A 21,616-nucleotide genomic window follows, 5' to 3' on the forward strand; every position below is an offset into this window, starting at 1 on the left:
CTGCCCTAGGGTCGCCACTTCACTTCTCCATCCACACAGGCTGGAAGCCCCCACCCGCTCCTCTCCGCCGGGCGGAGGGAGGTCGCCTCCTTTAGGTAGCGGAACCCCGCCCCTCCCTTGTTACTGACGAGCCCCGCCCCCTCCCGCCGCCCCGCCGAGCTCCGCCCCCGCCCCGCCCCCTGCCCGGCCACAGAGCTCCCCATGTTCAGTCTGGCTGGCCTCATGTTACTGAGCGGAGCTTCTCCTGCCGGCTCCGGCCCGGGGCCGCGGGCGCAGGGGAGCGCGGGGGGCGGCCCGGCTGGATCGCGCCGGGGCGCCGGAGGTGCGGGAACCGGCCCAGGAGGGGGCGGCAGCGGCGGAGTGGCCAAGTGGCTCCGGGAGCACCTGGGCTTCCGCGGGGGGGGCGGCGGCGGAGGTGGGGGCAAGCCGGCGCCCCCGGAGCCGGACTACCGCCCCCCCGCACCTTCCCCGGCCGCGCCCCCCGCACCTCCCCCGGACATCTTGGCCGCCTACCGACTGCAGAGGGAGCGCGACTTTGAAGACCCTTACTCCGGGGGGCCGTCCGGCTCCGCTGCTCTAGCCACCCCTGCCGTTCCCGGCCCCACGCCGCCCCCGCGCCACGGCTCGCCACCCCACCGCCTTATTCGGGTCGAGACCCCTGGCCCCCCAGCGCCTCCTCCCGAGGAACGGATCTCTGGACCACCCGCCAGCAGCGACAGGGTGAGTGCCACGCCGGTCGGGGGGCTGCAAGGAGGAGAGGTGGTCGGAGGTCTGGGGCTTTCGAGAGGGACAAAGGTGGCCTGACCGGGGCCGGGCCCCTTGGCGTCACGGTTCCTGGCGGACACGATCTTAGTCCCTGACCCCGGGGCTCGGAGCCTTCATCCACCTTTGTTCAGATTCTCGACCTTCTAATTTGGGACGTGCGCCCCAAACTCTGCCTCTTTCCCTTATTATAGCCCCTGAACTAGTGACCCTCCCCCTCCCAATCTCTGCTCTCCTCATCGCAGACCCCGGAGCCTAATCGGGGAGCCTTTTTTCTAACGGGATTTGAGCCCGTTTCTCCCCAGTTTATGGCCTTTCAATCCTCTGGGAGCAGCAGCTCACTGCCCTTTGATCTCTGACCCCTCCCCCTCAGGGCAGAGCCAGCACCCAGCTCCACTCCTTCTCCTGTTAAAAAAGCCCAAGCATCCTTGGAGGTGCTGAAGCCCCAGGAAGGAGGTGAAGGCTGGCTTTCTCCCTGTGGACACGGCAAGAGCTGGCCTTTGCCTTACCCATTGGGACGGGAGCCGGGTGGACTGTTGTTCTCAGGAAGCCAGAACAGGCAGTATGCAGCTCTTCACCAAGGATGCTAACCACTGAGGTCCAGGCAGGCCCACTCCTGCACTCCTTCCCTTATCCCCCCAGGTATGCGGACAGTCAGTGCTCAGAACCTGTTGCCCAGAAGGGGCTAAGCAACTGAACCCACTCCTCCTCTCCTCTTGGCCTCCTGCTCCCTGGGTCCATTCTGAGGGTGGCTAGAGCTTTTTGCGGATCTGAAGGCTTGAGGTAGAGAGGCGGGCTGGGCATTTACTGTCTCCAAGAACATCCACTGTGGCTCAAAGGCCCCTGGTAGAGAAGACACCCCCTGCCCAACCTCAGTGCGGCCTTATCCCTCCCTGACAGCTGAAAGTCATCCCCAGGTCCCTGTAGTCCTAAATTCTAGGACGATGACTTGGTCGGCTGCCCTAGCTCTATTGTCCCTCTTCACTTACCCCTGGGAGCTTGCTCTGGGGCTGACTCCCCTCTCCTCAGCAGAGAACACAGTTTTCTTTGATTGGAGAGCAAAGTTGCTGTCTGAATCTGTTGGCTCCAGGGCTGAGGCTTTCAGCTGAGAGTGCGCGACTGTTCTGCCTGATTCTTGGGTAAGAGAGATGTGTCAGGGTCAGAGCAGAAGCCTCAGGAATGTGAATTATTTTTCCCCTAGTTCCTGCCATGGGGCATGGCTACCCATCCTGGGCCAGGACTGTTCGCCTGCAGAAGGAGCCTATGCTTTCTTCACAGGTCCTTAGGCTCCTCTTCCTAATTTTCCCCGATGGTGGTGGTGGCAGTGAGGCAGAGGAAGCATTAGGCTTTGTTCTTACTATTGATCAGTTAGTCTCCTCCTCCCTGACCACTGCCTGCTGGCATGTGGGCCTGAACTGTCCCTGGCCCTCCTCCTCTCTGTATTGTCTTGGAATGGCATAACAGGCTGCCCACCAAGCCGTGGGCTCCTCCAGGACAAGGGCCTTATCCTCATATTGTGTCTCCCAAGGGCCTGACACACTGTTTGGCATAAAGAGGGGTGGTGCATAAATATCAATAAGTCCTGAGTGGTGACTCTCCATTGCTAGGGTGACCTGAGGGTCAGAGACTCCCCTAACTAAAGTTCCCCTTGTACACTTCCCCACAGAGACCCCAAGGAAGGGGCTGTGCCCACACAACCATGCAGAAGCCCACAGCCTCTTCTCACCAAGGGCATCCATGCCTCTCCCTGGGTCGTCTCTGTGATCTGTGGGCTGCTCAGACCTTGGGGGCTAAGAGGTATCTGACTCCTTTGTCAGCTGCAGGGACAGGAATGAAATCTAGCAGGATTTCCTAGAAGCCACACAATCTGTGATTTAATGAGTGTGTGAGAAAGACTCAGTATGCCATCTGAGCTGGCCCAAGGGCAGGGATGCTGACTGACCTGGGGGCTCCCACCATTCAGAGAGAGCAGCTCCACCTCTTCAGGAGCGGAGTTTGGATCTTCTCAGGAAGAGCCCAGACTAGGTACCTGAGCCCCTTAGCCTAAACCCAAGGGTCAGCACCTGCCTGCAGAGCTCACACAGGATTGTGCCTGCTGGATGGTGAGCCGGCCTGGCCCCTGAGGCCCTGCTGAGCTGGTGTTCCTGTCCTGTGTGGCTGCTTTCTCCTTAGTCTCAGTTCCCCCTCTGCTTAGCCCTGCAGGTCCTCTTGGCTTGCTGCTTTTGAGTCTCTTCCTGAGGTGAGATGAGGCTGGGGACCAGGTTTTGCCTTGGGCTGGCTCACTTCTCTCCTTCTGCAGTCCAGCAGCTGGTGCTGGGTAGGTCAGAACCCTCTGAGAGGAGCTGGATCACGAGGTTTGATGAAATGGGTGCAAATGCTTCTGTGATGAGCCAGAGAAATTGAAGGGGAATGAGCCCAGTGGATGTAGGGGCTGGAGAGAATAGGCCTCAGACAGGACCCTGAGAGGCCTGGGGGCTCAGGACCATTAGCCTTCTCCCCGTGCAGGGCTCTGGCTGCTGGCCCACCCTGAGAACCACGGCTGCAGTTGGCAGGGGTGCAAGGGTGGCCATCTGGGCAGGCCTGGCAGGGCAGGTGTGGGAGCAGCAGGCAGGCAGGGCCTCGCCATCTGGCTGCAGGAAGACTCCCTCTTGGTACTGGGCCCTGTCTGGCCATCAGGCTATGCTCTGGCAGAGGGGCTAGAGAGCTGTGCCTTCCCTTGCTTTGCTCCCTTTTCTCAGACCTTCAACAGGAAAACCCTGATCTAATTAGGAAAAGGGGATGGGGATGGGAGAGGGGCCCTGGTTGGATGAAGCTTTGAGTAGCCTCTGACCATCTGCACAGTGTGTCCTTTGCCTCCATCATGCCAAGATATGTGTGTGAGAGAAAGAGACAGAGAATGACAGAGTGAGAGAGCAAAACAGAGAGACAGAGGTGATGTGAACACTAAGACAGTCAGGCACCCTGTATGAATTGAAACTAGGGTTCTTGTTCTTAGCTCACATAGGGGCTTCTAGGGTTCAAGAACCTCCAGAAATACTGTGCACATATTTGGGGGCATGAGCATTTTTCTGGGAAAAGGCTCACAGCTCTCAGATTCTCACTGGTGTTCACAGGGCCCGAAATATTAAGAACTTTGAAGAATAGATACTGTACCTCATAGATGGTTTTCACATGGACTTGGATCCTCTGGGCCCAAGTTTGGAAACGAGTGAACAGACAGGCGAGAAGAAGAAAGTGAAGGATACATTCCAGATGTCAGAAGATGAACAAGACATGCCTGCCCTGGGATTAGGAGGGCAGGTAGGGGCCCTCCCTGGCCAGTGTTCATTGAGTGTTTTGAGTATCATTAAGTGACACTGGCCTAGGCACTGAAAGAGACTCACCACCTAGAAGACCAAGTCCTTACCTTTTTTGAGTTTGTTTCCTTCTTTGCTTTAATTTTCTTTCATATGACTTGTGCAGAGTCTAGAGGTCTGGTTCGTTTATCTCACACATGTCCTTGGGTCCCCTGATGGAGGAAAGGAGGAGGGTTCCGGTCAAGGGATCAGAACTTTGTGGCCTGTGCTGTTGTTGGTGCCACTGCCTCTGGTGCTTCGAGGAGGGCTGAGGCCCGCAGGCCTGTCCACCCTATCCACTGCTGCCTCCTCGTGCTGCAGCACTCCCTCCCTCTGGAAGACAACTGCGGCTTGTTTGCTTGGGCAGTGACTCAGTGACACCGCAGCCCTGGTGCTCCACCCTTTGGGAGCCAGGAACAGCCGGGACCCTGTGACCCTGGATGGAGCAGCTGGCTGGGGCCCGGGACTTGGAGGGCTACCTGCAGCCTAGGTAGCCTACTGCAGCCTACCCTACTTGGAGGGCTATCTGCAGCCTGTAGGGCTTGCAGAGCCTGGGGCTCAGCCGTGTGGCTTCATAGCACCTCAAGGTGCTTCACTCTTTGGGAACTTGTTTTGTGTCTGTCACTGTGAGCTCTTGGAGGATCCAGGAATTTGTCCTTTGTATTTAATAATTGTGGACATTTACTGAGCCTCCACCTTGTATCTAGTACCATTTGAAGCAGCTGATGTGTATTAGACCAGTTGATCCTTACAACAACCCTATGAGGACAAGTCTGTTATTATTCCAGCATTACGAAAAGGGAGACTGAAGCACAGCAATGTTGAGTCACGCTTGCATGGTTTCACAGCTAGTTAGAGAGCCGAGGTTCCCAGCTGGGCAGCCTGACTCCAGACTGGCTGCCAGCTCGTGTATGGGACCTTTGCACGGGACCTTTGCACCTGCTTAGAGAAGGCCTGCAGAGAGAGGAAGTATCCACTGAGCATTTGCTAATGAACCAGGGGAAGGAGGCTCTTAAGGAAGGAATGAGAATTGCATTCTGTGCTGAGTTCGCCATTTCCTGAATGCTGAAGGCCAGCACTTGCCACCCAATCCCAAAGTGGCCTCAGACATGCCTTATAAGGGTCTTAAAAGGTTTGGTAGCATCAATTGCATGTCTGTGATGAATGTTTTACAAGCATGGCATTGCTTTGTTATTAGAAAAGGATAATAACAAATTTGTTTCACGTGAAGGAGTTTCCCTGGCAGATAAAATTGGGAAGGGCATTCTAGTAAGTGGGAACAGAAAGTGCAAAAAGTTCAATCTTGAGGAAGGTAAATATCAATAGTACACCATTTCCCAGACTGACAGACTTTCAGTGGAAAAGGGATTTCATGGTTAAATAGTTTCGAGAAATGCTGAATTAAACAAAATTAAGTTAGTCTTTTGGTTGCAGGACTTCTCAGAGCCTTTAACATGCTAAGGTATATTTTAAATCTACAAATAGAGGAGAGAAGATGCTACATTTCCCAGTTTTTCCAGAAAATCTGTGGCAAGGCAGTGAGACTCAGGAGACCTGGGTCTCTGTCTTTCTTGTCTCTGCTACTGCAAGCTGTGCACCCTGGACAAGCACCTGAACTCTGGGGTCTTAATGCCTGAATAAAAGAGATTATCATCACGGCAAACATTTATGGAGCACTGACTCCTCCTTGCCAGCCTCTGGGCCAAGGACTTTTTACATTCATTGTCCTCTACCCAGTCCTATGAGGTAGGTGCTAATACCATCCCCATTCTACAGATTAAAAAACCAGAGGCTTCCAGACATTAAATATAAACTAAAGAAATGGAGAAAAGGGACAGTGGTAGACTTTGGGTACTTTGCAGAGCCCAAATCCCGTGACATGTGTCTCCTTTGCTCCCCTGGCCTCAAAAGCCCCACGGGTGGGGTCAGAAACTCGTAGCAGGGCCCAGCTGCAGAGTGGAGGGTTCAACCAGATGGTGGGCCTGCCAGCTACCTCAGGAGAGGCCTGGGCAGGAAGGAGAGGCAAGGCCTGACAGCTGCTTTGGGAGGAGCACTGCCCCATTGAACAGGTGCAAGACCAGGGTCCTGGAGGTACCCTGCCACCCTCCTGCAGGAGTGGAGGGAGCCACGGGGCTCTCTGGGCAGAGCTACTTACCTACTAGTTTGGAAATATTTTAGCATTTCAACAGTGTACCAGAGGATGTGCCTAAATATCAGCCCTGGCTTTAGGTGCCTTCCCTGCCAGTTCCTTCCTTCTGCCCTTGAGCCAAAGGCTTTGATCCCTATCAAATGTGGATTCTCCTGACAGGCTGCTCCTACAGCCCCTACTGGTCGGTCAGGTCAGAGTTAGGATGAATGGGGATCTGAGAGTCTGTGTCACTCCAGAAGATGGAGTCTGGGTAGAAGGAGGCCTTTCGAGCATCCAGTAAATGCGCACTGAGCACCTACTCTGTGCCAGGCCCTGTGATGGATGCCGTATACAACAGTGAGCACGGCAGAGTCAGGTAGAGGGCCCATAAACAAAGTAAATCATGATAGCGCAAAGGTGTCAGAAGCCTACAGGGGCAGCTTCCCCACGCTGAGCAGTTTTGCCTCTTCACGTGACCTAGAAGCCACTGGGAAAGCAGGTCTGGTCTCTGACACGTCCTCTATGTCCAGGTCGGGTGCCCGTCCTTCCCAGCAGGTGTCTCTGCTGCTGCTCCCGACCCGGCCCCGTGGGTGGCTTCTCTAGGCGCCCCAGCCCAGGGCGGAGGCCAGGGCTTCCTGGAGCAGGGTGTGGAGCCAGGAATGGAACAGAGGAGCCATTGAGCTGCCCACAGAGCTGCCACCTGGGTGCCCATGGGCCCTGAGCTGCCACGACTGGCCCAGGACTCCAGTGGGAAGGGCACTGCCTGCAGCTCTGACTGGGCTTGCTAAGGGAAGGCAAGGGGGGCTCTGTGGAGTTGGGGAGGGGGGCCTGGGCCAGGTGCTTCTACTTATTGAGCAGCTTCCAGGGACTCATACCCCATGTTTGACTCCCCAGCCAGATTCATGCTTCCTCCTCTCCTGAATGAACAAGGCAAAGTGCTTCCTTTGTCCATTCTTCCTTCCTCTTTTATATGAACTGATTTAACAAATATTTACTGAGCACTTTTAGGTATTGGGAATTTAGCAATGAACGTGGTTCCTGCCCTCAGGAAGTTCACAGTCTGCAGGAAGACAGATAATAAAACAAGTATTTACTACACAGTGTGTTGATAGCCCAGCACAGAGGCCCTAACCAGACCTGGAGGGAGAATGGAAGGCTTTCTAAGGAAAAATAATCTGATCCAGGTAAAGGGAAAGCCTTTGAGATAAGAAAGAGATTATAGAGCTTTCAGGTAACAAAGTAACCTAGGGTGGGTTGAGAGAACCCAAAGAGCAAAGTGGAATCTTTAAATCCCTTTAACTTTGGACTTGTTCTTTTGGCACTGGAGAGCCATTGCAAGGTTTAAGGATAGCACATTTGTTGATTCAGTTACTGTTAAGTAGCTGCCACTTATGAGTGTAAGGCTGGGTGCCGACCTGGGTGGGTACCCAATGGGCTGGCTCCAGAGCCCCTTGGTCAGGTGGGTGAGACTGTGGGTGCCCGTTGGCCTGGGGTGAAGCAGCTTGGGGTAGGAGTGGATTCCTTTTCTGCACTTCCTGCAGGAAGGGGGACTCGCAGAGCAGGGTGGGGGGCTTTAATGAGAAATAGGCAGTGATCTAGAAGAAACATTTTTCTAGTGCCCACTGTGAACCAGGTGCTTACTGGAGCTGGAAGGACAGAAGTGACAAGGAGCCCCAGGCCAGTGGATGCTCTGGTGGAGGTGATGGGATGATCTGAGATGGTGGTCTTCTCAGAAGCAGGCAGAGATTCGAGGGAGGTAAAGGAGCTGGGGGTCTTGACTGGAACAAGGTGAAATGAGTAGGAGCTGAAGAACCGATGCATGAGATGGTAGGAGCTGTTGGGACACTCTTGAGACCCCTAGAGGGGCCAGTGGGGGTTCAAGGAACATGCAGAAGGGGTCTCTGAGGTGGGAAGTTTTCTTTCTCCATTTCCGCCTTGGTAGGGGTCCCAGGTCCTGTAACCCAGGACAGGTGGTCATCCCCACAGCCTCCCTGCCCAACTGTCTCCCACAGTCCTGATCTGGACCAGAACCAAAGCCTAGACCGAGAATAGGGGAGAGGCAGGAGTGGCCCCTTCCCCATGCCGCAGGCCCCAGAGCTACCTCTTGTCAACGCCTGGCAACCAGGTGTGCAGTGTTCTCCTGCCCCAAGGTGCAGTTAGCGTGCAGCGGGCTGTGCTCTGTCTCTGCCTCAGCAGGTCCCCCCACGCCTGTGCCCAGCTTGGAGAAAGGCTTTCTTGTCCTCAGCTGTGCCCCACCCCGAGCACCTTAAGCTCCTCTGCAGGGTGTGCGGCTTGCAGCCTGGGATGAGGAGGGCCAAGACCATACCTTTTCTGTCCCTGTCCTCCAAGAGCCTGGGGGATTTCAGCAAGGCCCAAACCCTGGCTTTCTCAGGGCTATCCTAAGGTGGTCTCTCTCCCAGGACAGCCAAGATGCCCAGTGGTAGCAGACTGGCAGCATGATTTTGCACAAAGGGCACAGGTTCCAATCCTGGTTTCTCCACTTATGTGGAATGGACTTGGGCATGTTGTTCCCTACCTGCCCTGAGCCTCCATTTCCTTAAAATGGGAATAATAATTCCCACATGACATTGTGAAGGATGTTGTGAGGATAAACCAGTGAACTGTGGCATAAACTCAGTATCTTCCTTGAAGGTCAGCAAACACTTAATTGTTTAGCATCTGGGAATGCAATGCTAGGCATGGACCAAGCTAATCCCTCAGTTGCCTACTGTTCCCTGCTTATTCTTTGAACTCCAGCACCTTTATAACCAGGTCTCTGAATTAATTCCCTCTGTTAGGCCACCTGGTATAGGCTCTGGTCCTGCCTGGACCCTGAATGAGGCAGGCCTTAAAGCCCAGAGCCTCATCCTGTCCATTTAGCCTAGGGAATGGGCCAGAGGCACAAAATTAACAGAAAAGAAAGATGTACCATTCTGTTGGCAGCCTACTGGGGACCCCTGCAAAGGAACAGCCAGAGCTTCTCCCCATCCAAGCTCCTGGGCAGCCTGCCCAGGACTCTTGCTCCCATGGACAGAGCATCCTGGGGAGAAGCAGAGCTGTCTCTCAGACGTCTGAAGCTTGCTCCCCTCACTCTCTTCCCAAAGCTAGCAATTCTAGAAGACTATGCGGATCCGTTTGATGTTCAGGAGACTGGTGAAGGCCCAGTAGGAGCTTCAGGAGCCCCAGAGAAGGCCCCCGAGAATGACGGTTACATGGAGCCCTATGAGGCCCAAAAGATGATGGCCGGTGAGTGATGGAGTTTGGGGTGGGGGTGGGGTTGGGGGTTGCTCCCTGAGGCTTGAGTATCTGCAGAACAGGCTCTGGGACCCACAAGTCTAAGGACTGATTCCTTGGTCCCTAGAAAATATGGAGAAAGCCTTTGCTGGGTCTTTGGGGAGGGTGGCCATTGTCTTCAAGATAGTCATTTTGGAGAAGAAGCTGGGACTTGTGGTGCCTGAGACGTGAGGTGCTAGAGAAGGCCGTACAACCAAAGGGCAGACAACAGAAGCATTTGGGATAGTCACGAATGACAAGCTAGTGGTGTGGGCTGGGGTCATTGATCCCAAGAAGAGAGTCACTAGCTTTAGGGAAGGTGATGGGTCTGAAATGATGGGACCTCGAAGCGAACATCTATGGCAATTGGAAACACATGACTAGAAATGCAGGTGCAATGCACATGAGATTGGGCAAGTAGTTCAAGAAGTGAGGGCAGGGAGAAGTGAATGAGACCTGGCCCTGGGGAACAGATGTCAAGAAAGCATCCAGGGAAAGGGAACAATGTGGGTGATCAGAGAGGAGGACAGGGGTGAATCAGTGTAAGCCAAGGCCCCAGGGAAGGATGAGAGGAAGGTTTGTTCAGGGGCAAATAATCTTAGTGCTGGGCATACAGGAGAGCTAAAATGAGAGAGGCTAAGAGGGGGTAATGCAGGTCTTGAAGGCTCAAATGAGGCATTTGGACTTGCTCCAATAATGGGAAGGGAGCCATTATGGATTCTTGAGCAAGAAAGGAACAGGATGAATGTGGCATTTTTAGAGGATTACTGAGGCTTTGGTGTACAGAACACCCTAGAAGAACTGGGCATCAGAAAGATGAGTTAGGGGGCTTCCCTGGTGGCGCAGTGGTTAAGAATCCGCCTGCCAATTCAGGGGACACAGGTTCGAGCCCTCATCTGGGAAGATCCCACATGCCGCGGAGCAACTAAGCCCGCGCACCACAACTACTGAGCCTGTGCTCTAGAGCCCGTGAGCCACAACTACTGAAGCCCACGCACCTAGAGCCTGTGCTCTGCAACAAGAGAAGCCACTGCAATGAGAAGCCCGCACACTGCAACGAAGAGTAGCCACCACTCGCCGCAACTAGAGAAAGCCCGCGTGCAGCAACACAGACCCAACTCAGCCAATAAATAAATTAATTAAAAAATAAGAAAGATGAGTTAGTAGGCTATCGTGGAAATTGTTGAGGCTTTAAGGGACCAATAATTAACACCCCTTTTTTCCCCTCTGACCTTAGAAATAACTGAGGAATAGGATTAAGGAAACAGATGGAGATAGCAATGCCAGCTTTATTACTGATAAAGTTGATTGGAGAACATTACTTAGCTATGTCACCAGAATGACATAGCTAAGAATAAATACTTCACCACAGAATTAAACTTGCCTACTCAGGCTTGGGCAACTCAGGACAGCTATAGGCCCCTGCATGGGGGCAGGAGGAGAAAGAACCAGAATGTTCTCTCTCTGCAAGTAGGCAAATCTGGGAAAGAAAGGAAGCTTCCACTGGCCAATCAGATAAGCTGTTCTCCCTCCCTGGGAGAGGTGGGTGAGGGAGCAGAGAGCAGTAGGGAGTGTCATTCCATGGAGCCCCTGAAACATGAGCCTGTAGATTGGAGGTTCACCCTAGCAGTAATCTAGACGTGGAGAGTTGAGGGGGAGAGTCATCAGGTATTGGCACTGAACACATGGGATTCAGAGAATGAAGGAGGGCCAGGACCAAGGAGAGCACTGTAGTAGACAGAAATGGAGAAAGTGAGAGGGCGGCTACTGTATTTAGATGAGAAGGGTGTAGACCCCCAGGAGGTCCATGAGTGTCGTGGAATTGTATGTGAAAATTCGCACATTTTTCTGGGGAGTAGCTCCATAGCTTTTATCAGATTTTCACTGGGTCAGTGATCCCCAAAAGAGGATCACAGAACAGACTAGAAGAATTTTTGGGGAAAGCAGTGAGTTTGAAACATCAAAGTGAAACATTTTTATGGCAGTTGGAAACATATAGATGCAAAGGGTGCCATGAGACTGGAGAGTGAGAGCAGGGAGAAATGAATAAGATTTGGCCCTGGCGGACAGAGACCAAGAGAGGATCCAGGGAAAGAGACCAAACGGGGGTGATGGGAGAGGAGGACAGTCCGTGAAAATGACTTGTCCAAAGGGGACAGTTTCAAGGAGGGGGTGGTCAGCAGTACCTGAGCAACAAAGAAGGATTTTCTGATTGCAAAATGACATAACTTGGGACACAAGGAAATAAATGGATCTGAGTAGCAAGGAGATGGACCCTGCCTCAGTTTCCTAAATGTGTAAGCCTCAGCTCCCTAGCCCTTGTTGGCCACTGCAGGATCTTTTTTCTGTCTTTCACTCTGGTGCTTCTCTGCCCCTGCCTCTGTTGGGTCCCATGCTTTTGGAACCCTAGAGGTGTTCTGAGGGTGAGGGACCCCAGATGTGTGGTCACTGGGCTCCCCCCACAGCCAGCATCTCCTCTGAAGGCTTGTAGCTGGGGAGCGCTACTGGGGGCGCTGAGCCAGGCAGCCAGGACTGCTCACACCTTCCCTCCTGCCTTGCCCTGGCAGAGATCCGGGGCTCCAAGGAGACAGCAGCTCAGCCCTTGCCTCTGTATGACACGCCCTATGAGCCAGAGGAGGAGGAGGGGGCCACACCGGAAGGTGAGGGGGTCTCCTGGCCCCGGGAGTCCCGCCTGCCAGAGGATGATGAGAGGCCCCCTGAGGAGTATGACCAGCCCTGGGAGTGGAAGAAGGAGCGGATTTCCAAAGCCTTTGCAGGTGAGTCCTGGGTGGAGAGGGCAGGTCTGCTGAGGCCTTTGAGCAGCTTTCCAGGCTCAGGGGGATGGGAGGAGTGGACTTGGGGTGGGGGTGGGGGGCAGGAGCTGGGCTCAAGGGAAGTGCAGTTGAGTTGCACCATGGAGAGTGGTGAGTTGGGCGGTGTAGACACAGAACTGTGTGCAGGGTCGGGGATGACTCCCTGCATCACCACCTCTCAGAGGCCAAGAGGCTTGAGCCACTTCCATCTTTTGGGAGGCGGTGTATACTTAAAAATAAAGAAATTCCAAACAAAACGATAAAACTTGTGGCATATGTTAAATACGTACACGTAACAAAGGAAAGCATTGACACTCCAGACAGTGAAAGCCCACTGTGTGTATAGCCTAGCCCCAAGGGTATTTCTCAGGAGCAGGAACCAGTGGGGAGAGGGAGAAATCATCAGGTTTCTCCTGTACCAAGCACCCCAGTGTCCATCCCAGGCCCGGAGTCCAACATAGAGAGGGCCTGAGTGGGTGATACAAGAGCCTGGTACAAGAGCCTTGTTCAGTGAGAACATAAAGGACTTCAGTGCCGTTAGACCTCATTCCTACTCCCATGTCTTCCTCAGCCCTCCTTGGGCAAGGAGCTCATCCTGGAGCTGGACCTGGCTCTCCACTCTGTCCTCCCCACCCCGGCAGCCAGACTGGGAAACCATAGGTTCCTAATTTGTTTCCCATAAAGCGTGCACCATTGAGGATGGGCCGTTTATCTCCCGAAGTCTCCTCGGAGAATCAATACTGTTTGAGTTGCTTAATGGAAAAATCTATGCTCCTCATTAGGAAACCTGTTAGCAGTCCTGCAGCCGCCAGTGGCATGGCTCTCCTAATTCTCAAGGCTCAGGATTGAGGGTGTGGTGGGTAAATTTCAATAAAACATCTGCTCTGGCTTCTGAGTTTTCCTGACAGCCTGAGGCTGGGCTGTCTCGGTCTCGCTGCCCATGAGTTCCCAGGCTCCAGGCGAAAGGGGGAAGGGAGGCAAGGTGGGGCGTGCCAGGATGCTGTGTGGGTGTCCAGGTATGATGCTGGGGAGTATGGGCAGCTCCTGGTCCTGCTTTTCCCTCCCTTCCTGGGCCCTTTGGGCCCTGGAGGCTTGTGAGAGGTCAAATAAAGGGGACCTGTGGGGCTGGCAGAGCAAGACCCTGTGTCTGGCTGTTTGCTCCTGGAGCCTCCCACCTGCCATGGTGCGGTCAGTGTGGCTCCGCCCAGTCCTCTGAGAGTCCTGTTCTTCCCTCAGAAGCTGCCCCTGCCTCTGCTCTGACCCTCCTCCTTTCTAGGCTGTCCTGTGTCCTGGCTCTGGGTTTTGGTGTCTCAATCTCTGCCTCTGTCTCTGTCCCTGTCTGTCTCTCTTCTCCTTGCTGCTACTGGCTCCAGTTGACATTAAGGTCATCAAAGACCTACCTTGGCCTCCACCGGTGGGACAGCTGGACAGCAGCCCCTCCCTTCCCAACGGGGACAGGGACATCTCCGGTCCAGCCTCACCCCTCCCTGAGTCCAGCCTGGAGGACGGCAGCGGTGGGTCCTTTGGGGGCTTCTGGCCAGGGTGATGTGTCCTCTCAGCCCTCAGGCCCTGTGGATTGGGTTGGAGAAGCACAGAGGTGGGGCAGAGTTCAGAGAACCCAGGAGGAATCCCTCTTGCCCTGGAGGAAGATGGAAGGGACAAAGTACAGGTTCCTCCCTCCCCTAAAGGGGTGGGGAAGGTATCTCCTGAGGGAGGCCCCTTCCAAATATCTTTCCCCCCATGCCGTAAAAATCCACTATTCTAAATTCAGTCTTTTGGGCAGAGCTCTGCCTGACCAGATCCCTCAGCCGTGCAAACAACGCCTGAGGCAGGGGTGATGCTAGCACAGGAAGTTAAAGGAAAGGTTTGATCTTTGTATCTGGTGACTGGAAAGACAATGAGGGCTTGAAAGTGCTAGGCGGCGAAAAAAGACACTGAACACTTCATCTACTTTCAGTTTTACCCAGAATGGGCAGCCAGGGATGTGCTTGCATCTGTGCATACGCACTCCTGCATGAGCACCTGTTTGTCCATTTGTGCGTGGGTGTGAGTGGGTATTTTGTAAATACAGGCTGAAGGAGAGTCTCTGTCATCTGTGCATGTGTGCTCGTGCCCATTTGGCTCACTGGCTTCATCCCTCCCTGGGCAGGCTCAGCGGTCATGCCTGTCCCAGTCTGGGAGGCCGGAGCTGCCTCTGCTGGGCTTCTGTGGGTGGGGGAGGGGAGCCTGTGGGCCGCGACCTTGGGGGCGGGGGAGGGGCGGGCTGGCTGGCGGCTTTGGGCAGGATTAGCCTGTCAGGATGGCACCAAGGAGAGTCAGATAATTGTTCTCAGATCGATAAGTCATTTCTACAGAACGGCTTGGCAGGGTGATTTGGAGAACGGTAATGAACTCTTGAGGAGGAGAAAGAAACAATATTATCAGCACTGAAGCCACCCTGAGGGGGATGGAATAAGGGAAGGCAGTCAGCTCCTCCAGAGGGAGGAGCTTAAGTGGTTTCTCATGTTGCTGTCTTCCCTCTCCTGCCATGGTGTGGGGACTGGGAGGCCCTGTGGCACAGGAGAGCTGAGCCCCCCCACCCCCACCCAAGGATGGACCTAGGATACTGTCCCTAGAGCTGGTCAGGCTCATGAGCACGCCCCGCCCTTCCAGAACATTCCTTTGCCCCCTTTTGGCTGGAAATGGGGATGGGGCACTGGCTAGTCTATAGGGCTCTATCTCTAGGGTCCTCAGAGTCTATGACTGGTATGTCCCCCACAGCCCAGTTTGAAGGATCTGAGAAGAGCTGCCTGTCACCTGGCCGGGAGGAGAAGGGGCGGCTCCCTCCCCGACTCTCTGCAGGGAACCCCAAGTCAGCCAAGTCCCTAAGCGTGGAGCCCAGCAGCCCCCTGGGGGAGTGGACAGACCCAGCACTGCCTCTGGAAAACCAGGTGTGAGTGTCTGTGTCCAGCTGGGGACTCTCCCCTCCCTTCCCCTCCTGGCACCAGCTTGCCTGCAGGGGACACCCAGAATGGGTGGGCCTGGACAGCGAGGGACCCAGCAGAGATGCCCCCCCTTCCTCTCTCTTGTCCTCAGCTGGTACCACGGGGCCATCAGTCGAACAGATGCCGAGAACCTGCTCCGGCTGTGCAAAGAGGCCAGCTACCTGGTGCGCAACAGTGAGACCAGCAAGAACGACTTCTCCCTGTCCCTCAAGTGAGTGGGGCCTGCTGGCTGGTGGCTTTAGGCAGTGAGCCTGTCAGGATGACTCCAAGGGGAATCGGTGGGAGGATAACCAGCAGGACAGGAGGAGCCGCCAGTATCTCTCCCATGCCCAGCCAGGCTGGGGAGAACTTCATCCCCTGTGAACATGTGCCGACTCTGTGCCAAGCCCTGGGCATCTGGAGAGGTCTGAGGCTCAGCCCCGGCTCCCAGGGGGTGCAGAGTCCATTGGAGAAGCAGTCAAGCTATAGAGTGCAGCTTAGAAGGGTTCTGTCACTTTCTAGCTCTGTGGCCTGGGGCCCCCTTAACCTCTCTAGGCCTCAGTTTCCTTATAAAATGGGGGAATAATCATATCTGACTTACAGGGAAGGATTAAATGAAATAAGCACTTAGCATAGTGCCAAGTGCTTAATGAATTATCACTATCATCATTATTAACGGAAGCCCAAGATGTTCTACAAGTACAGGCGAGGAGATAGGAACTTTGCCTGTGGGACTCAACAGGGTGAGATGGAGGCTGGGTGCTGGGAGGAGGATGGAGCAGTGGACACAAAGCTGTTCTTGTTCACTCTGAAGAAGAGGGCAGAAGATCTGGGTGCTAGCGGCTGACAACTGGGCTTTAAAGGGTCCTGGAAGAGGCAGGGGAGGCAGGGCTCCTCCTCCTCCTCCTTAGCCTTCCACTCTGGGCACAGATACAGAGACCAGCATCAGCCTCCCAGATTCTACTGGCAGGATGGCTAGTCCTCTCCTCAGTACCTAGGAGTTCTGCCTGGTAGAACCTGCACCCCACATAGCAGCCTGTCAGAGTGCTGTGTCCATTCACATCCCCCATCATTACTGGGGCATCTGTACCACTTCCTGTCACATCTTCTAGGGGGCATTAGAGTACAGGTACACCCCCACTTAAGACATATCCAATATATGGAAATTTGGGAGTATTAAACAGATACACTGGAGGATAATTATTCAACTTCACTGCAAGATAATGGAAAAAATGCCAGACTATAGTCAGATAACCTGAATTTCATTCTTGGTTTTAATAAAACTAGCTGTGTGGGGCTTCCCTGGTGGCACAGTGGTTGAGAGTCCACCTGCTGATGCAGGGGACACGGGTTCGTGCCCCAGTCTGGGAAGATCCCACATGCCGCGGAGCGGCTAGGCCCGTGAGCCATGGCTGCTGAGCCTGCGCGTCCGGAGCCTGTGCTCCGCAACGGGAGAGGCCACAACTGTGAGAGGCCCGTGTACCCCAAAAAAAAAAAAAAAAAAAAAAAATAGCTGTGTGACCTTAGCCAAATCACTTAACCTCTCTGGACCTCGGTTTCTACCTTTGCAAAATATGTCAATGGATACCTCTTAGGTTTCTTCCACCTCTTATGCTGGGGGAGTCTGCAAATTATAACATCAAAGGAACATTTAGGAAAAATTCATTTGTCAAAAATTTGATCTACATAACTTCAGAATGTGTATTGCTTTAAAAATTATAGTTAAGATTCATAGAGCATCTACTATGTGCCAAGCAGCATACATACCATCTCCAAACCAGCTACCGTCCTGCAAGATCAATCTCTTTTTTATAGAAAGAAAATCGATTCAAAGAGGTATGTGACTTGCTCAAGGCCACCAGCTAATAAAGTGCCCAGAGCAGGATCTGAACCCAGCTCAGGCCAACTCCAAGAACCACACTGTTCCATTACACAGCTCCACCCCCCATCAAGTCTGGTATGGTCCAAGGCAAGAAGAGACACGAGCAGAGCAGAGCAGAGCCTGGGCCCTGCCTTATCCTGAGGAGTGAAAGGGGGAGCCCGGCGTGGACACCGCTCCAGCCCAGGCTGATCAGGCCCTGCCAGCATCTGTCTGCCAGAGCCTCGTTTACATATAAATGGCTTCTCTGAAATACAATTATGGTTTCTCTTCTCTCTGTAATGGAAGGGCTTTCACTGGTAATTAAACAGCTTCCTCCAAAAGCCATGCCAGCCCTAGCCCTGCTGCCCAGCTAGTCCCACCTCAGTTCCTTGAGGGTCAGGCAAGGGCTCTGCTGTGTCTTAATGGACCCTTGGGACTTTGTCCCAGGAGGTCAGTTATCCAGGTGTGGAGGCTGAGCGCTCAGCTGCCAACTCAGTTCTCTGGCCACTTGTTGCCCTTCTTGGCCAGATCTGTCCCTGAAGGAGAAGATACAATGTACAGTTTTCAGGAGAGGGGATTCTGTCAAGTGGACTGTGGGGAGGGGCTGTCCCCAAACTGTGGAAGCACAGGGCCTACCCTGATGCCCATAGCCTTGGGTCTGGGATTTGGCATAGGGCAGACAGGGGAGGGCAACCACTCACTGCCTCCCCAGGGCCTGCGTGGTCACTGTCAACTTCAGCCGTTATCTCGGCCCTGCAGATGAAGGATGGTCCCACACCCTGACACACATGCCCAGGCTTTAGGGAACTGTACCCTGGGGGCAGGGGAGGGAAGGATGGTGTTAAGGGCCTGTTTTTTTACTCCCATCCCTTTCCTCTTTAGTCTCCCCACTCTCTGTGCTTTCTCACTTGTGGCCCTAGTGAAATGGGACCAGTCAGAGCCCTCTTTGTATACAGACAGGGGAAGCAAGTGAGGGGGTTTGCCAGCCTCACCTCTCAAGGGTGGCAAACCTCATGAGAAGGCAGCCCCCTCCCCAGTCCTACCTCCCACACCAGCTTCTGAGCCCGGCTCTTGTCCCCAAGTAAGCTCTGACCAGCAGAAACAAGTACTCGGGCTTCAGGGCTCTCCCGAGCATGATTTCCCCATTGCCTGTTTGGAGTTTCAGACCTGGGGCCTGGCCGACCAGGCCTGTGGTAGTTTGAACAAACGTTCTTGCTGGGAGCTGGCCAGAGCTCTGAGCAGCAGGGTCCTTGTCTTGTGGGCAGAGCTGGGCACTGATGCTGATTTCCTGGATTGTGGTGGGGAGATGGGAGAGGCAGTGGAGCATGTCCTCTCTGAGGGAGGGGATGGAGCTGCAGCCTCACAGATGATGTCATCCCAGGCAGAAGAGCTGGATAGATGAGCTGGGGGATTGGCCCAAGACCCAGTTAGCAGGAGGGTGAAGGGATGTCCCCAGGACAAGGCAGCTGAGTATTCCCAGATTTGGGGGTGATGTCCAGCTCCCTCTCTCCCCTAGTCTCTGCAAGAGAGCCCCAACCAAGATTCACCTGGTTGGTTGTCGCATGTGTCCACCCACTGTCTTGCCAAGGGTGTCTGTGTTCACGAGGCACCAGGAGCTCCCCCCACACAGATGTCCTCCCCCACAGCTCAAGGAGGGGGAGGGTAAACTGGCCCTGGTCACACAGGCTGGGGGGGGTGAGTAGGCTGAGGCAGGAGCGACTGGATCCCAGGGTTGGGGGGTGGTGCTGATAGCTTGTTCCCACCTGCACATTCTTGGCACACCCAGTGCCCTCACCACAAAGCAGTACCTACTGCTGCCTACTTACAAAAGCCCCTACATCCCCTCCCTGCTTCCTGGACTGACCTCCACCTTCCCTAGTTGCCTCCACTCTCAGCTGGCTTGGAACAACCATGTTTGCAGCGGGTGGCGGGGTGGTAACGACGACCGGAGAGGGCCCCACTCACCAGGGTCTCCCCTCCTCTTCCCAGGAGCAGTCAGGGCTTCATGCACATGAAGCTGTCCCGGACCAAGGAACACAAGTACGTGCTGGGCCAGAACAGCCCGCCCTTCAGCAGCGTCCCTGAAATTGTGCACCACTACGCCAGCCGCAAGCTGCCCATTAAGGGGGCCGAGCACATGTCCCTGCTCTACCCTGTGGCCATCCGGACTCTGTAGGTGTGAGGCCTGGGCATTGTGACAGATCTGGACCCAGCCCTGTGCTCATCCCCTGGCTGAGGGCTGTGGCCCTTCCTGGGCCACATGATCTCTCAAACCTTTCTTGGCCCTCTCCCTGGAATCGAGTGGCAGCTGGAGATTCCTTAATTTATTCTAAAGGGAAGGACTACTGGAGCCTTGGAATAAGCGGTGGTCTGGAGCTGAGGATAGAGGACTCCCTGGGGAGAAAGGATAGCCCCTGGAGGAAGGGATTTCAGAATCGCTGATCTCCTGAGGAGTTTAAGGTAGACAGCTCCAGCCCCTTTCTTCCCCTAGGGCAGAGGTGGCGACCTCCACCCTCTTTACCCAGGGGTGGAGGGGTGGATTGGGAATGGAGCTGGACGCGGGCCTTCGGGGTGTTCTAACCACCTCTCCGCCTACACCCCCAAACCACCGGCGGGCTCCGCCGGAGTCTGGTGCGGGGCTTCGGGGAGACAGACCCCTGGGATGGAGACGGCATTGGGGGTGGGGAAGGAGGGGAAGGGCTCGGCCGGAGGGAACTTGTGCAGGCCCGGGGCCGCCCCGGCTCCGGGCCAGAGGCAATAAATAAACCCAGTCCTGCCAGGCACAGCCGCTTCCGCGCCTCCAGCGCCGCAGCTCCCTCCCGCCCCTCCTCCCCTCCGCCTCCTCCCCTCCAGCCCCCCCCCCTCCCTGGCTGACAAGGGAGGGAGTTGAGCGAGCACAGATTCTGTTTATAAATCAGCTCTGGAGCGGACACAGGCGGCTGTGAAAAGCACTTTCGAAGCATCAAGTTCCTTCCTTTGACGAGATGTCAAAACATCCCCCCTCGCCCCCGCCCCGGCTCGGGCACCAGAGCCGGCCTGCCGCGCGGCGCCCCCTCCCCGCCGCCCCGACGAGCGCGGCTCCCAGAGAGCGCATCTAATTTCCTGCCAACAGCCATTTGTCTGGGAGGAGGGGAGCCACGGAGAGACAAAGAGGCAGCGCGCCAGGCGGGAGGGAGCGGGGCGCCCCTGCCACGCGGAAGCCGCGCGCCGGCGGAGGCGGGAAAGCTGGCGGGCCGACTGCGTTTCCTTTCCACAGGAAGCGGGGGCCTGCCGCGCCTCCCGCGGCCTCGGGCCGATGGGTCCGACCCCGAGACCTGAAGCCGGCCAGCCCGGGCCCGGATCTCCCTCGTGGCTGTGGCGCCTGGCGGGGCCGTCCGCGCGCGCCCCCTGATGGCCGCGCCTCTACCGGAGGGGCCACACCGCCCGGCCCGCGGCCCTAGCGGCCCCCCAGCCCGCGCCCGCAGCTGGAACCCGCCGAGGCCTGGGGCCCAGTCCCCGGGGAATACCACCGGGCCGCCAGGCGGAGCTGCTGTCAAACCACTCCAGGTCCGCCCTCCCGCTCCCACGAGCAAGCTGAACAGAAGCTCCCAATGACCGATGACCCGCTGAACTAACATCCTTGGGACGGCTGCCCAGCCTGAGAGCCTCCTCCAGAACGGATACCTGCAACTCCCAAGCGTGGTGTGAAGCACGGGAATTTGGATTTTCTAATCCAGTGGCTAGTTTCTCGAAATCGAGGATATGTGATCTGACGAATGCAAGAATTCTGTGGGGACAGTGGAAAGGATCACTTGAAATTGAGTCCTGCTTCAAACATTCCATCATAGAGGTTGCCCTATGCTTAAGTAGACTTGGAGGGCATTCAGTTATTTTGCAGATGAGAAAACAGAGGCCCAAAGAGGTTAGGTGATGTGCTCACCAGTCTCCTTGCTGTCATCTCACTACACGGAAGACTCATACAGGCACTCATACAGGTGCTCCACCCTCCCATGGCTCAGAGGACCAGGAGTAACTGAGGTCCTGGAGCAAGCCAGTGAACTCTGGCTCCCTGTAGACTCCTGCTGTGTCTTGCTACACTGCTCCCTTCTTTGTGCCCAGCCCACCGTCACCAGAAGCCCTCACACCTCCCTCTGCCCCTCCTGACCAGGCCTCAGGAGCCCCACACTAGCTGCCCTGAGAGGCCCTCTGTCAGGAAAGGTGCCCCTGAGCAGGGGAAGGGGTCTCTAGCTGGGGCGCTTGGCCTTGGAGGGGTTTCCTTAGTCAGTGGGTACAGGCAAGCTCAAAGAGAACGTGTGGACCAGCCTCGGTGAGCTGGCTGCGTGAGGACCCCACCCTGCAGCAGAATAAAGAAACCCTAAGGCAGGAAAGTGGCTTATTTATAAAAGGCTATTAGAGCAGGAACAGGAGAGAAGAGCTGAGGAGCACTGAGGCCTGTTGGGGCAGGTTTTGACTACAGTACACGTTTAAAAAGTTGGCAGAAA

The 21,616-nt window shown here is 55.2% G+C and overlaps 1 protein-coding gene across 6 annotated transcripts; it reads left to right on the forward strand.

Moving 5' to 3' along the window:
- Window positions 1–222: 222 nt before the first annotated feature.
- On the forward strand, window positions 223–19,892 carry SHF (Src homology 2 domain containing F). Of its 6 annotated transcripts, none has more exons than XM_032624907.1 (7): window positions 223–720; window positions 9,330–9,471; window positions 12,066–12,275; window positions 13,685–13,825; window positions 15,072–15,243; window positions 15,387–15,506; window positions 19,125–19,892. In XM_032624907.1, exons 1-7 carry the CDS (start codon window positions 223–225, stop codon window positions 19,309–19,311), a joined length of 1,470 nt encoding a protein of 489 aa, XP_032480798.1. In that variant the 3' UTR covers window positions 19,312–19,892. The 6 variants fall into 6 exon arrangements, with proteins under 6 accessions (XP_032480798.1, XP_032480797.1, XP_032480799.1 ...); XM_032624906.1 differs by lacking the exon at window positions 19,125–19,892 and adding an exon at window positions 17,090–17,403; XM_032624908.1 differs by lacking the exon at window positions 19,125–19,892 and adding an exon at window positions 17,211–17,403.
- Window positions 19,893–21,616: the final 1,724 nt, after the last annotated feature.

This window comes from Phocoena sinus, chromosome 2 (genome assembly GCF_008692025.1).
Source record: "Phocoena sinus isolate mPhoSin1 chromosome 2, mPhoSin1.pri, whole genome shotgun sequence".
Taxonomy (NCBI): Eukaryota; Metazoa; Chordata; class Mammalia; order Artiodactyla; family Phocoenidae; genus Phocoena; species Phocoena sinus.

Excerpts from the sequence above, each read along its gene's own strand:
- SHF (XM_032624906.1), top strand. The coding sequence starts at position 223 with ATGTTACTGAGCGGAGCTTCTCCTGCCGGCTCCGGCCCGGGGCCGCGG. Across the intron at positions 9,472-12,065 it reads GGCCCAAAAGATGATGGCCG|AGATCCGGGGCTCCAAGGAG; the intron begins GTGAGTGATGGA and ends TTGCCCTGGCAG. Across the intron at positions 13,826-15,071 it reads CAGCCTGGAGGACGGCAGCG|CCCAGTTTGAAGGATCTGAG; the intron begins GTGGGTCCTTTG and ends TGTCCCCCACAG.